At 39.1% G+C, this 17,078-nt stretch overlaps 1 protein-coding gene across 3 annotated transcripts in view; it reads left to right on the top strand.

Annotated features, from left to right (window-relative positions):
• myo18ab (myosin XVIIIA b) overlaps positions 1 to 17,078 on the top strand; it is a 145,184-nt gene that overhangs the window by 83,454 nt on the left and 44,652 nt on the right. For all 3 annotated transcript variants that reach the window (XM_053321307.1, XM_053321310.1, XM_053321308.1), the window contains 4 exons: positions 3,858 to 3,986; positions 11,688 to 11,831; positions 12,263 to 12,352; positions 13,619 to 13,738. In XM_053321307.1, coding sequence (XP_053177282.1) covers positions 3,858 to 3,986; positions 11,688 to 11,831; positions 12,263 to 12,352; positions 13,619 to 13,738 — 483 coding nt within the window. The remainder of the gene's footprint in view (positions 1 to 3,857; positions 3,987 to 11,687; positions 11,832 to 12,262; positions 12,353 to 13,618; positions 13,739 to 17,078) is intronic.

Consider the following 17,078-nt stretch of genomic DNA (forward strand, 5'->3'; position numbering starts at 1 on the left):
AATGGTATTCATCTCCTAAAGACGCACTAGTTTGGCTGTACACAGATAACAGGAAGTATGCCACCACAACAGCAGCAACGCAACTAATAACTAACCCATATTTCAACAGGATGACATCATTTGCACAATGATTAGATGTTTAATTCACATGAAATGCAGATTTGGCTGAGGTTTAGTCCTTCAGGAATGTGAGTTAGAGTAAATGTAGATGAGCAAAGGGGTTTTCTGTCCATGGCTGTTGAGTTAGCAGTCCTTTCTCCTAGTTCATATGACCCCAAAGTTCATTTCTGCTTTTAGTTCAGACTATAATTTAGTTATTGGTCATAAACGGCCTCTCAGGAGATCTGTTCAATTTCCATTTTGTCACAGTGTTTAACTTTGGTCAGTATCATGTTGCCTGACCCCCACTTGGCAAAGAAGTCAAGAGAAGAGGGGGGAAATTCACTCAAATCCTGAATTTGAAATGAAAGAAGGGTTGTTTTATTCATGAAGTGAAAGAAAAGTCTGCAATGAGTCCTACAGCTTCACTCCACAGCTCTCCCTGTCACCTAATGCTACAAAGACTGTTGCTTTAATGATCATTTAAAGATTAAATAGAGCTTAAAGATCTTTACTGTTCCCTTTGCTGGTCATCACACTGCATAATAGTAGTAGTCTTTCATTCATGGTCAAAAGTGGGTTCAACAAGCCATCTATTGAATACATAAGGGTAAGGTAAGGTAAGGGTAAACATTATTGATCTCCCTAGAGGGAAATTCAAAATTGACACAACAGTATTCTGGTAAAAAATACAAAATAAAATAAAATACTATATACGATAAACAAACAATCTCTACAATAATCTGCAGTGTTTCTGGTATTAAACAGTAAGGACAGCCTCAGTGTTATTAGTGGGAGTGGGAGGTACTGGGAGCTGATGGCTGATGGTATGAAAGTTTCCCCCAAGACATGCATGATGCACCTAATCAGTAAATCACAGTTTTTAAATGGAGTAAGTGTGGCAGCCTTTACCAATGTCAGCACTGTACCTTCACTTTTCTTTAATCACAACTTAACTTGTGGTGACCTTTTTTTTAACTTTGAGTGAAACAACTACTGCAGTGTTCTCACACAGCAGAAACTTATTAAAAGGTGCAAAGGATCAAAAACGCTGACTGTGAAAATAAAAATGAAATGAAATAAACTGCACCCAGTTCATCACTCATACTCACTTTATTACAGTGTTTCTGTCATCAGATGTTCATCAGGTTAACTTGAGAATGTAGCTACAGTTAGTTTACTCTGGAAGTAGAGCCTTCAGTTAACTTAACCTGCATGTGTCTGGGATTGGGAGGAAAGCAAAGCATCCAAGTCAACAGTATTGAACACTGTATAACTATGCTGCCTTCCATTTGGTGGCCATTATAAGCCTCAGAAATACCCAGTGTGTAGTGTCAGAGGAAGGAGTATTAAACTGCTCACAGCCTGGCTAAATATTTATTACACAGTACAGAGTTATTGTATAGTGAAGTCACAAGGTCCCAATGACATCTAAACAATAATCCACATTCCCGGCCATACTCCAAGCCACGCTCACTCTTTTGCTCTGCCAATTTTGAAAATTACAGTTAGAGTTAGGAGCAGTCACATCCTCTGAAGGACAAAGTGTCACTCAGACTCTGTTTAATGAATCTACTTCCTCAAAGAGCTGCCAGCTATTTCAGTGCAGAGGAACAGAGTAATGTCTGTCCCCAGACACAAATTATCTAGGAGGAGTTAGAGGCATTGTGATTTGGGTTGTTACAGGGGGGGCCCAGTGTTAGCCTGGCTTCACTTTTTACAGTCAGAAAGTCTTCAGAATTCAGGAAGTAGCACTGCTGCTGTCCATATCATCAGCACAGGGGATGAAAGACACAGTTATCTTTGTGGATGAGACTACAGTGATCAGGACAGGAAAGTCACTGCGATAGTTCCTCTGCACAGGCAAGAAATGAACAAATGGTATAAGCTGCACTGAGTAAGACTGTAAAGTATCAGGGTCAGTGATGGGTTTTTGTGTCCATGTGGTTTAGTCAAATTCAAAGGGTTAAAATGTGAAAATTAACATATGAATAACTACACATTCTTTTTTTGTGGTCCCAGCATCAAATTTCTGCTTTTAATCCATTTTGAGAGAATATATTAGAGGATTATGGCAAAAATGTCTAAGTGGTGTAACCATTAAAACTTTGTACCAAATAATTCAACTTGCTTAAAAACAGTAAATTCTCAATAAAACACCATATCAACTAGTTTGGCATGATCTTACATTATAACTTTTATATTAAATAAAGGAATACAATTGTTCTAAATATTACATTTCATCTGGAGAATCATGGAGACCAGGAAACATTTAAGTCATTATTAGTATAAGTCCACTTAAATACACTGTAGGTGATAAAATATGTAATATTTGTCATTCTTTTGTGGTTACACCATTTGACATTTTCAGGAGCATTCAGTCTTACTTTTGGAAAAAAATGGTGCAAATGTCATTTCAAATTATATAAAACCAACAAAAATACTAAATGTACATTTTAACAAACCTGATGCTGCTTTTAAAACTAGTTTTAACATATTTTTGAATTGCTCATCTTGCCAGCCCTTATTTGTGACTGATCCATCAACACATACTGTAGCAAAACCCTAACCCAAAAGAAATATTTGTCCTGTTTGGTTGTTGGCATGTTTACAGGGATTGAACAATGATTTGCTGCCAGTGTGAACAGGTCTGGCTCTAGCATAATGTTCACACAGAGAAACATAAGACATACTGGAGATGTAAGGTATGTCACAAAAAGGAAACCATTGCAATGAAAAAGATCGAATAGTGTTTTTTGTTCAGGTCACATTTTGGTTATAATGTGATGTCTGGTATGTAAGCAAGCATTGTCATGATGATTTGACTTTGCTTTGTGACTCTGACCCTGTCTGAACATACATCCATTGAATTACATAGAGTAAAGTTCAGATGTTAACATGCTAAAGAGCATATTTCCTGCATGGATGCGGACTGAGCTGCCATCTTAAACACTGATCACACTGGTCAGCAGTAGATGAAGCAGCAGCAGTCTGGTCTGGTTCAGGAGTAGCTGAGAGCATCAGAGGGACGAGCAGAAATGTCAAAGCATCCACATCCATTGTTTTCAGTGGAAGTGTACACACCAGTAGCATCTTGATGCCTGACATTTACCACACAGTGAATGAATGGTTCCAGGCTCCATGTACCCAGAGAGTGCATCCTGGTAATCCATCCATGGCACCACCACTTGTGTTTTCTTGCAACTAGAAAAGTTGGAAATGCGTCAGTCAGGGATCAAAGCCAGTCTACTGCAGTGATGAGCTGATAGTTGTGATCCAGCTTGGTTGGTGGTTGGTTGGTTAGTTGTTGGTGGTAAATGTATGGAGGATGTAGACGTTCTACTCCCACTCACTAGTTAGTACATGAAAGTTATTGGATATTGAGTAGTAATTTCATGTGGAATACCTTGTGTGTGAAATGATGAAGAACAGGTTTAGCATATTTTAGACAGAGATCCAAACAGATTTAGTCTATAGTATGTACCAATGAGGACAATTTCTAATCTGTGCTACATTTGTCTGCACAGTCAGAGTTAAGAGAGTGAAAAAGTCTTTACAGGGTTATGTAGCTTTATTTTCTTCCACTCTGATAATATCCACATCTCTCTCAACTCAGAAGATCTCTTTAAAATCATTGACATTCTGACAAATCTGTAGAATATCAAGTGGGAGACAAAACTTGTTTCCCTAACTGTCAGATGTTTGCAGTTGTATGTAAACTCTACTTACCATGTGCCCCCCCCCCCCCTCCTTCTCAGGTATTCTTCAGAGCAGGGACATTGTCCAGGCTGGAGGAGCAGCGAGACGTTCAGACCAGAAGGAACATCTCTCTGTTCCAGGCAGCCTGTCGAGGATACCTGGCCAGACAGGCCTTCAAGAAGAGGAAGGTAAGACTGCTGCACACTGTGAGGGAGGGGGGGGGGGGGGTGAGGTGTGTTGGGGTTTCCCTCTATCATGGTATGTCATAGTAGCTTCATGTCTGCTTCAAGCTGCTCAATTCAAACAGATGGATACTTCACATACTTCACACTTCTCTGCTTTACTGGAGGGGGTGTGTGGGGGGGGGTGTGGGGGGGTGTTTTAACAGTACGTAATCTGTGACTGTACACACATAGAGAAGACATTTATCCCATTTGTTCTTATCTACTCCCCCCCTGGCTTACACATGAATAATGTAATTGCTGGATAAATGCTATAGCCTGATGTTCTCTCTCATTTGTTGTCTAAGGAAAATAACAAATCTATAGAGCACAAATCATATTTCTCCTCTGAGTTCAACTTGAGCTCATTTTTGTTCACTCATAGCTTCTTTACCTTGCCCCCCCCCCCCCCCCCCTACTGTTCTAAATCGGAGCTTCATCAGATCACAGGCCCATATTGATTAACCATCAATATGCCAAAACCACACAGGCCTGAATGGAAGGACAGAGTGCTGTCAATCAGCTAATCCTCTCTACTGGGATTCAACCACACTGCCTGTGTCTTCTTCAATCACTTCTCTGTGAATCAGTGACAGGAGGAGACATACTGTACTCCTGGTCTGTGCAGGAGCTACAGCCCTGTTACTTCTGCATAGGAATTAAGTCATATACTGTAACAGTGTGGTAGCTGCTTGTTTTCTGCTCACACTGTTTTCCTCCCTATGTGTATGATCCATTGCACTGAGATTAGTGCAGTGAATGTGGCAGCAGGACAGTGTGTGATATGAACTATTTGTTTTTTCAAGCATACTTAAAATGAATTCAGACATTTTCTTCTAAACACATTAAATAGGTCATAAATGTATTTCTAAAAAAGGTGTAAAAGAGGTATAAATACATTCAGCGCACACTACCACTACTACAGTCTATAGTTAGCCAGTTAGCTGAGTTAGTCGCCGAGCTAGCAGCTGAGTTAGCAGCAGAAAGCTCTCAGACGTAGCGTCCATGTTTCTGGTAGAGGTGGTGACTTTGATTGACAGGTGACACTTGGTAGGGGGCGGGGTTTCAGCAGACTCGGCGGGCACTCCCACAGTGTTTGGTAGCAGAGAAAGAGGCTGATTTTTACACAACTTTGAAGCCTAATTTCATATATTTGGCGATTTTTTTTTTAATCATTCAAATTTGGCAGGGTGGTTAACAACACACTTTTCTGTGGTATGTCAAACTCAGAACACATATTTATTCTTACTTTTACTAGTAAACTGATAACATACAAGTTAGTTAGTTAGTTAGTGTTAAACATCTGAAACTGATACCAGCTCCTTTACCTAAACATCTAACATGAACATATATTGTTGAAAAGCTTTAGAAATAAACTTGTTAGGGCTTTTTAGAGAACAAACTATGTCGTAGAGACACAGTTTGTTTACAACCTCAAACATATCTTTAATATTACTCTGCTGACATCTCTTATTACCCATGAGTCAGGTTCAACTATCTAATTTAATCTAAATATGATACATGATAAATAATGTATTAAAGTAAATAATAAACCTAGGGGAATTTTCTGTCCCAGTTTTACGTCTGTGTTAGAAATTCCAGTCAGCAGCTATGACCATCCTGGACCCCCCCCCCCCCCCCTCCTTTCATTTCCATTTCAGTTTATTCTTCCTTGCTGCACTGGGCTCAAGCCTGCCAACTAATATTACTTTTCAAGGGCATTTGGGTTTCACTTGAGCACTCTTTCTCCCCTGAAGGATTCAGTTAGAGCCTCATCTCTCAGGGTAAATAGTAATCTTGAGTAATTGATGTAGCCTGGAATTGGGTTCATTCCATTGCGGCTATTGTAAGCAACCAGTTGTTAATGTGCATTTGTCTAAGCATTCTGGCAAAGGTTCAAACTTGCTTTGAGATCTAAAAAAGCAGAGAAAAGGAAACATTAACACTTGAGCAGCTTTTCTAATGCAGCTTTTTGCTTTGCACATTTTCACGTCCTGCTCTCTATGTTTGTTTGTTTTTGGTGGGAAGCTGTGAATATAAAGAGTGAAAGTTAGGAGAGCGAGATATTGTTAGAAAGTGAGATATATCTGTCTGTTTGTTTATCACAAAGTGGAAGTCAAGCAGCAGCAGAAGCAAATATTCTTTAAATATGAACAAACTTCACTTGTTGGTTCACCCAAATGACAAAATAAGACCTAGTATGAAATGCTAGAGTGGCTTTAATTTGAAACAATGGATACAGACTGTCATGTTTATAGGACTGGACCAAAGACATGAGACAAATACATGCTTAGAACAGCATGAAATCCAAAGGTGGGAATGTGTATACTGTAATGAATAGAATAAACACAGACAATCATGTAGAAAAAGTAAAGTAGCAGCACTGAATGATACCTATGTACATTTGTATCTAACCGTACCTACATATGAAATACACAGACTTTTTAATGACAGAAATGAAAAGTAGTAAGTGCAAAACAAATTAGATTTTCATTTATTTGATCAACTATGATGATAGAAGGCTAACAGCCAGATATGAGTGTGTCCTCTTTAAGCCAGTAAAGTGTGTGTAAGCACACTCTGTAACTGTGGAGAGCTCAGACTTAGTCAGTAAAAGCATGTCACTTACATTAGACCTGAAGATTAAAGCTTGACTTTGTGTTGTGCTGACTCTGCACTTGTGTCATTGATACATTTCCATAGACCCAGAAAGCTAGTTTTAAATATGCCCCCCCCCCCCCCCCCCCCTTTATATTACCACAACACAAAATCAATTAGTTTGTTTCTCCCGTCTGTTTGCCTGCTCTGGGGAACCTCCGCCGTTTCCTTCCAAGAGCCCCCCCCCCCCCCCCCAGCTCCCACCACCCGCAGGGGGGAACAGCGTTCAAAGCACTCTGGGAGAGAAGCGTGAAAGGAGGTGGAGAATGAGAAAAGGGGAGAAAAGAGGGAAAGCTGCAAAAAAAGAGAGGCTGTGGCTCGCCGTGGGGGAATAGATAAATAGAAGAGATCCACTGGCTGCTTTGAAGCCCTGCAGTCTGTCTCTCCTCTCTCTCCTCTCTCTATCTCTTTGACATTCATGGGGAACAGTTGAGAGTGGAGGAGCGTGGGGGATTCCACTGCCAGCCAGCCAACACTGAGCCTAATTAAATAGTTGCCTAAAGACAGAGCCCCCACCCCACCTCCACCCCCGACTGGGAACAGGTGGGCTCAGGCAGACGCTGCTGCTTGGTGTGTGTGTGTGTGTGTGTGTGTGTGTGTGTGTGTGTGTGTGTGTGTGTGTGTGGCTGCCTGCTAGGTGCCAGGTGTAAAGGAGAGTTGGAGGGCAGCAGAAGATGCAGACGTGTCATTATGAATTTCCTTTTTTTCAGTTAAGGTGACCACTGTTTACTTTGTGCTTCAGCATGATGGATGTTTACACACTGCTATTTATGTACAAGGTGTTGATGTAGACTGAGAAGTGATGAAGCATAACTTAACCCAACACCCAAACGCATCCTCTGTTTGTTATAAGACATACTGTGAGAAGACATAATTGACAATCTGCACTGGAAAACTGACTTTAAAGGGCAGCTTCACAGTTTTTTTTACCCTTCAGGCTTCAGCAGTCTGACTTACAGAGTTCCAGTAGAAGTATAAAATACATGACTCCTGTGCTGATGCCACTCTGCTGCAGACCAACACAAAAATAAAGAATCTGTCACACAGATTTATTAGCAGTGTACGAGTGGTTTAGGAGAGCTTATATATAAAATTGTGTCTTTGTGAGGAACGTAATTCCAAATGGTCCAGACCTGTTCAGTGAGTCATGAACACAGAGGTTTAAACTCTACAGGGTCCCAACAGATCCTTAAAAAGTCTTAAAATGTCTTATATTTAGTTTTTGAATATCTGGAGTTTATGTGTTAAAGGTGAATTGATCTGGGGCAAAGTGAATGTTATGTTATTTATCATTATTATCATTATTATTATTATTATTAGATTATTTTACAAAACCAACCAATCAATTTATTAATTAAAATATGAAATAATCAGCATTTGGAACTATAATGAAACTAATCATCAGTTACAGTCCTTTATAAATGACTTCATAATGATCTCCATTTCAACCCACTATAACAGTAAAATCCTGCTGTTGCATTATTATACGTATGTCTCATAATATATTATGTATACAAGAGTACAACAATCATATGTGACACTTTTCTGCATTTAGTACTTAGTTGAAAAACTTCCACCATGGTAATGCATACTATTACTGCACTGACATGAGGAATGGATCTAAATACTCCTCCACTGTTTGCAGAGCAGTTTTAAACAAGACATTTTACTTGTTATGACAGAGGAGAAAACCGAATAAATACATAAAGTTATCCATACATAAATGATAACATAACTTAGTGTTGTGCTTATCATTATTGTATGTATGGCCTCTTTCTTTCAATTTCAGTCAAACTCATGGTATAATCTATGGTTTAATGCTATTATTTTGTCCTTAAAGAGGTGTTAAAAAGGTCTTAAAAGTTGTTAATTTGTCCTTAAATAAGCAGACACCTCGCTCTGGTTTGAACACTACAGACAGAAGCTGCTGTATGTAGACCCACAGAGCCACAGAATAATTTCAAGAGTAAGTGAATAGTACATAATGTGTCATATTGAGTGAATATTCAGTGAAATTAGCTTTAGTCAAAGAGTCCGGCTGTATTTTAAGCTTTGCTTGTTCTTCTCACTTACTGTAGATATTATGTTAGTTCTTGATCTTACAATTATTGATGTTCAAATGTATAAGCTCTCATTATCAGGGGCACCACCTCCATCTCAATATTTTAATTAATTAAGTTTAATAAATCAATACATTTTGATAAATCAGTCAAATTTCTGAATTAGTGTCTACGTTTCAATACATCACCTGTATCACTTCAAAGTATAGACACACACAACTGATTGAGTTTATTAACTACACACTACTAAGAAATGATAAATAAATGTAAAGATGAACTTGCAATACAATATGAATTCAACAGATTGTTACCTGATATAGTGGCATGAATGAGAGAGAGAGAGAGAGAGAGAGAGAGAGAGAGAGAGAGCTTTTCTTTATTTTTAGTAGCTTTATAGTCATTATATTGAGGGTCAGACAACAATATAACAGACTTTAGATAGCACTTTCTGAGCCATAAAAAACATTTAAGACGATTAAAAACAACTTAGCACATAAATAAAACATAGCAATAAAGTTCAATATAAAAAGATGCAAACAGTAGCAATTCTTGTTGTAACAGTAGGCCACACTCCAATGAGTTATAATATTATTATTGTTATTATATGAATATTCATCTATTCAGACTTGTCAGACTCTTCTTGTTAACTCTAGCTGATATAAGTAGAGTCAGTGTATTAAATATCATGTCTTGCATCAAGTTTGATCATTCACTTAAACAGTTGCTTGACAAATGTATTTATCACAGCTTAGAAAAAGCAGAATCCCTCTAAAATAAGATGTGCAGCCTTTCTCATGTTTTTCCTGAGTAGTGACTTGAGTAAAGAGTATTTGAACGGTCCAGGTCAGGAAGAGTGTGGGAATCACACATCATGTTTGTAAAAGTGTTGAGATGAAGATTAGAAGGAAATGACCCAGATCAGTGTTTCTCAACCTTCTCTTCAAGCCTTCTGATCTTTCCTTTCATCCTGCCACATAGATCTTTCTCTGCTCAGGCTTCTCTTTGTGCTTTCATACCATGTGGTCAACCTGTCAGAAACCAACTTCTGTTAACAATTTTGCTGCTAATCTCCTAACTTGAACATGGAAACTGGTTTTACTGGTTTGAGCATTTGTGAACATCTGTCTGGTATCTGCTAGAAGAGAGAAGTTTGTACGTTTTCATGATAACTACTTTATTGGATAATATATTGTCATCAGAAGATCATTGCATCCCACTGATATAATGATAATATCATAGCATACATACATATGCTTATGTAAAAACACAGACTGTCATTATGGTTGGGAACATCATGTCTATTGTTGTGCAACATGAAAGTCTCCAGATTATCTACATTCAAGGAAGATTTCTCTCAATGCTTCTTCAACAGACTACAAGTATCTCACTGATGGTTTGATTTGTATTTGAAATGTTAGAACAAGCCATCAGTCACAGCACAGAGCAGGTTATGGATGTTTTTTAGGCATATGTGATCATAGAGGCTGGTAAATGTTGACTAATCCGCTCTGTAATCATCTTTATCAAAGATCTCCTATCTTGAAGAAGGTTTTCCTAGTGGTTGTACTGTAGAGTCAGAATCAAAGAGAAACGCTATCAAGATTTTATTCCTGAGCTGACTTTAAGGGCTAAAGATTTGCTATTTGTGTCTTATTTTGGTCCACTCAAAAAAATACATGGCCCGCATTCTAATATATGAAATAAACTCCAACAAATACTATTGAGAATATACATTTGAACATCTGATCTACAAGAAATCCAGTTTTCTTGTTAGAAAGTCTGGAATTGTAAATGCTGATTCCAAAAAAAGTATGAAGTAATCAGTCCCAACCTGTCTAATACATCAGATATGACAGATATGATGTGCTCAGTAAGGATCTATCTTGTCCTATAATGTCTCTTATGGTGTTGATTGAGCAATCTGTTAAATTGACCATTCTGGATGTTACTAGCCTCATGCTGCACTAGTAAGTGTCACTTAAAGAAGTCCAGCTAACAAAGTCATCACAAATGATTCAAAAACTCTCTTCATAACACCCAAGATTACCCCCCCCCCCACCACCCTCTCCACGCACACACTGCTGAGTGTCCTTCCTTAACATTCACTTTTAATAGGAGATACATCTTAGTGAAGGATAAGACTGGCAATATTCTATATCTTTGATATTGTCAACAAATCCAATCAAAAGACCAAAACCAGCCATGTGTTAGTCTGTCTCTGTGTCTCTGAACACTGTGACTTTGACTACTCTGTCTGTAGCTCTCAATTCAAAGCCCATTGCTTTCTACTGAAGATGTACCACTTTAAAAACAACTCACAAATACCATATATTTTGATGAAGGCTCAGTCATTTGTTGGGGACTATTTTCAGAGGCGGATGAATCCACATTTGGTTCTCTAGTGAGATTGAGGACTTCTGGCAGGAGGATTGTGTGTGTGAGGATTAAGTTAAAATAAACTAGCGTGTGTGTGTGTGTGTCTGTGTGTGTGTCTGTGTGCGTGTGTGTGTGTGTGCGTGTGTGTGTGTGTGTGTAAATGGTGATAAAGGAACATGCTGCACCACAAAATGGCCAGACTGTCACTACTTAAAAAAGCTAAGTGTCTTATTATCTTGCAAAGGACACACTGGACTGTCATGAAGCAGTACATCTCTGTTCCAACTCACCTACAGAATGGTCATGAGCTTGAGTTGTGACTGAGGTTCTTCTGGATTCCTGTGTGGAGGCACTGGGGACATAACATTAGACCATTAAACCTGTGTGCTAACTATGCTTAGCCTGCTGCTCCCCCACACCTATAAACACATCAGCACATGGTGAAACCCCCTATAATAACATTTAAATGAAGTTTGCTGCTCTGAAAACAACAAATACCATACTCATTTCTAGTTGTTAGAGTACCAGCCTCCATTCAGCTGTGTGTTCTTCTGTCCTCTGCTGTGTGTGACAGATCCAGGATCTGGCCATCCGCTGCATCCAGAAGAACATCAAGAAGAATCGTGGTGTGAAAGGCTGGCCATGGTGGAAGCTCTTCACCACCGTCAGACCTCTGATAGAGGTGCAGCTCACTGAGGAACAGATCCGCGGCAAGGACGTAAGCATACACACATACACTTACACACTATCATGTACATACATAGAGGAATGGTACACTGGCTCTACTACACAGGACATAGTCAACATTTTCTGGTGGAACGCAAGACTTTTCAAGGCTGATACAGACTTAAGATAGAAGTTGACATTATTTATTTTAATTTAGTATTACAGGATTTCATTTCATTTTGTTCATAGAATGTCTCAGAAGTAGCATTTAGGCCAGTCTTGGACTTTAAAACTTAAAGAAAAAGAGACAACTAGGATTCATAATCAAAATTTCACACGTAATATTAGTTTCACAGTAATATTTAATCAATCAAACTGAATCAAATCTGTCAGATATAAGAAATAGTTCAACAAACACAGTTGCCATCCTCTGCTGAATCGTCATAAATATTTATGTCACTGATGTCTTCTTTTCCCTCTCAGGAAGAAATCCAGCAGCTGAAACAGAAGCTGGAGAAGGTGGAGAAAGAGAGGAATGAACTGAGACTCAACAGCGACCGCCTCGAGAGCCGGGTAAGCATGCTTAACCACACACACATACATGTATAGGACATTACTAAACCTCTGACAATCCAGTACAAATGATTTTCTATGAGAAACACAGCTATAACAACACAAAGACATGCACCATGAAAGGACAGGATAACTGTTAATTAGTCTTAGAGGTGTGATATGAACCATGTCTGTTATGATGAGTAGACATCAGTGAGCAGTGCAGAGACCAGGTCAGACACACTGTCAGAAGGCTCAGTAGGTCAGCTGAGATCAGTCTAGTTTACAGTCATAAAATCCACAGAGACTGAGGCTGAGGCAAGCCACCAACAACTGGTCCAGTACTTCCTATGTTAATCATAAACTGCCTATAGTCTACATGTGCACCTGTGCAGCACCTGTACACCCTCATGCACTGTCAGCATCTATTTATAAGAACATGTGTTCTCATTTTACTTCTATCTGGGTCAAGTGCTACTATATGAGAGCAGTGTTCATGTGCTGGTGATAAAGGCTGCTGCCTGACATTTACAATAAGAGTATGACCAGCCATTGTTTTTACACTATATTGTAATGCTTGTTGTGATTGGTTGAACTCATTACAAAAAGGAGAATATCAACCTGGGAGCAAATGAATGGTGAATTTCAGCAGAGGGAAATATCACCTTTTTATTTGTATGTGTAATAATTTGCAATGACATGCTGTATGTGACATAAAGGCCTGATGTGTGTAGCTGCATCTTATAGACTGTTTGAGGATGACACAGTGACAAAATACCTGCACACAGTTACCTGTTGTCTATACAGCGTCTCAGACCGGTGATGTTTTCATGTAAATCATTATGTGTTGATTCTCACCAACTGGTCTGAACACACCACTGTCATTTTCCAACCTTAAAGTGCATCAGCTCTCTGGGAAAACAGTAATTGTATCACATTTGCTGCGTAGATGGGCACATCCCAGTTAATGTGTGACACATTCCTGTGTGAACTACAGGCATCAGTGAAGCAATTCTGTGTGTCACATATATTTTATATTTTATAACTCTGCTATTTGTTTCTCATATATCTAATGACCTTCATTACCCACAGTAACACCAATCACATGTAAATGATATGTGACAAATCTCCAAACCTCTTAGAACAACAACTTGACTGTCTGTGTGTGTGTGTGTGTGTGTGTGTGTGTGTGTGTGTGTGTGTGTGTGTGTGTGTGTGTGTGTGTGTGTGTGTGTGTGTGTGTGTGTGTGTGTGTGTGTGTGTGTGTGTGTGTGTGTGTTGCATCAGATCACAGAGCTATCATCAGAGCTGGCTGATGAGCGGAACACCGGGGAGTCGGCCTCTCAGCTGCTGGAGACCGAAACTTCTGAGAGACTCCGGCTGGAGAAGGACATGAAGGACCTGCAGGTAAGGACACACAGTGACGGTGTTGTTTAGTAACACAGTCATGTCTGTAGAGGAAGACAGCCGTGTTGTGTTCACATGCTGCAGTGATGCATTGCTGCAGCTTAATACTAAGTTCAGGTTTGATTAAAAGTGTCACACACCAGGGGACTAAAGCTTTACTGTGTCCATTAAAGCACTGACCCATCCCTTCACTTGATGCATTTTTCCAAGCAGGGCGCTATTAAGGCAAATGAAAATGGAGCTACCTTATTGTGATGGCAAATAGAGATGGATAACAGTTTATAGCCCAATTAGCCCCTCAGCAGTGAGGTAATAACATTTTCTACAACACAGCCACATTTTCTGACAATGAAGTTTGATAATGAGCCGTATTGTAAAATTTAACGTTTGCTCATTTATATATAAATTCAACATTAGCACATCAGCAGGAATGATTGATGAGCAGATTGGTAGACAGTCTTGACTTTGCTCCTGTGGGGTTTCATACTCAGTCTTAAATTTCCAAAGGGACTGTGAATTTTATAAAATGTTTCATATAACATTAAATTTGGGTAACTGAAAGGCCGTCTCATATTTAAATAAGAGTGCTGATTTGTCAAGACATTCAGGCAGTAATTATTAAAGACCCAGGAGCTCCCCATACTCAGTTCATGCAGTCTCAGAGGCATACACTCTGTTCCACTATCAGCCAGTTCCACTTTCTTATTTGATATCACAGTTTTGGCTGTAAATTGGACAGTGTTTGCAGAGAACATGTTGAGTGTGTATTAAGACCAGTAAGTGACAGCAAAATTCATTCAAGTGTTGTTAATGTTGTGTACTAGTGCCACCCAGTCACAGTAAGCCCCACAATGGTTGCTAGCTCACTAGTTATGACTATTTACATTCATCACATCAGTTACAGATAACACTGTGATGAAGAAGTGACTGCTCACTTTATATTCTACATTTATTGAGCAGCTTCATTGTGTTGAATCTTGGCTCTGTACTTCCTTCTTTTATGTACAGTTGCAGTTAAAGCATGTTGGAATGCCAGTAGTTTCATTATAGCCATTACTAAGATTGTAACCAGACAATAACCATTAAGTTTGAGTATTAGGAACTTAACATAAATGTATTCTATGATTCTGTTACACAATCTGATTTTCATGCAGTTAATAAAATAATTCATACTGTGTTTATGGTACTCTAATTGGGTCAAAGTTGTGTATTGTAACAAATAAACAGTGAGCCGCCCACACACACACTAGCCTTTGTACCTACAGTATATACCAGACTGTGTGATCCCAGCTCCCAGACAGCAGGAGAGCACAGCCTGCTGGGCTCTAAAACCTCTCTGACTAAATGAGTTTTTCACCTGAAACAACACAATACTGTTTTGTCGGTATGCAGCCTTTCATTTGTTAATTTCTGAGAAAATTAAGCAGAATCCAAAATTCCTCCTTCAGTTCTAGTTCAGTCTGCACCAAACTGAACACATTCCGTTAAAACTATCCTCAACCTTATTTCATTTAAGGTCACAACAAATTGTATCTCAGCCATTATTGGATGGATTATCATGACATTTTCTATAAGCCTTCAAGGTCATTCATTTAGACGATTCCTTCTGACTGTGCTGATCCTTTGACTTTTCATCCAACACCATGAACTAATGTGACTAAATCATTTTAATATACTTTTCTGTTTCTATTTTCCCTGTAATTAATGGCCAAAGTAATGACATTCCCATCAGCCTCTTGTGTTACCTCGAGCCAATTATCACACACTTAACTAAAATGATAAACTTTACACCTGCTAAACATTTAGCTTTGTCATTTTGAGCATATTAGCATGCTGATGTTAGAAATGTAGCTTAAAGCCCCACTGTGCCTCAGTATAGCCTGACTGAGCTGCTATTGCAGCATGGTTATAGACTCTTGTTTGAATCAGTAGTATGTGTTTTAATACTTACTTACTTTTTAAAATCTCAACCACCTCTGACAGCACTTAATAATCTTAGTTCATATTTGACCAAATGATTAGATCAGCCAGTGTTACATAGACACCACCGACTGACGCTGACCATGCAGTTGTTCATGCATGGACATGATCTCCAATCCTCTCTGTGTTTTTCTCTCTTCCACCAGTAGTCTTATCTCCCGCTCACTCTGCATTTCTCTCTCTCTCTGTCACATGCACACACACACACACACACACACACACACACACACACACACACACACACACACACGCAATGAAAACTAATTGTGAAATCATATCGTCAAGCCATTTCTCCATCACTGCCCTCCTCCTGCTCCTCCGACCCATTTAGTTCACTATTTGACATTTTTGACAGCATCTTTTCCTCCTATTTTTATTGGCCATGTTGGGATTGATAGATTTTTTTCCAGTGGCTGCTCAGATAGCCGTGGGGAAGGGCCGGCAACAAATAGCCTGGCTTATAGAAATGCGGGATGGATGATTTTATTTTCTTCCTGCGTGTGTGAATGAGGGAGAGGCACAAGGGGGCAATGTGGGTATTTACACAAAGGGAAGAGTTCATTACATATTTGGAATTGCAATGGACTGGAAAATAGTTAGTACATTTAGCATAAACAGTGAGATGTTTTGTGGAGTTTGGAAGTGAATCCTTTAGAAAGCTTTGGAGGGTCTCCAAGAAAAGGAGGAGTCATTGAAAATAACAGCTAACTCTTTCACTGAAATGTATCTTTGGCTCATGGATGTTTTAAGAGAGGTGAAATGAGACTGACCAAGTGCGATACTGCATCAAGAAAATCTCCTGCAGCCCCAAAAAGCATTCCCTCCCTTTGACTGTTGAAACTGTTTACAGGACATTCAAGTTGCACCTTAATATTTGTAATGTTCCTTTAGCTACTGAAATAACAATTAGTACTGATGATTGTTCCAGTACTGAACTGAGCAAAGCACTGCAGCATGTAGCCACAAATCAGGCTGCAATGTAATACAGTGTGCATCATCAATGTACATCCTTAAAGTGCATGGTGCTGTTTTACCAAAGGATTAAATTGCAGCCTGTTTTCATGGCTAGTGGTTAGAGCGCATGCCATATATGCAGCCGACCCTGGTTCGAATCCTGATTGGTCCTTTGCTGCATGTCACATCCCCCTCTCTCCCATGTTTCCTGTCGGTCTACTGATAAATAAAGGCGTCTATGCCAAAAAAAAAAAAAAGGTGCGCCCAACAGTCACTTAGAAACAAAAAGTTGGAAAAAGAGGGTCTTTGTTGAAAAATATTGAAGTTTCCCTTTAACTTAAAGTCCAAATGAAATGTATTGATTTTTTTGTCTACTAAAGCATGCATATCTTCTTTGTAAATCACT

The sequence above is a fragment of the Scomber japonicus genome, chromosome 6 (assembly GCF_027409825.1).
Source record: "Scomber japonicus isolate fScoJap1 chromosome 6, fScoJap1.pri, whole genome shotgun sequence".
Lineage (NCBI taxonomy): Eukaryota > Metazoa > Chordata > Actinopteri > Scombriformes > Scombridae > Scomber > Scomber japonicus.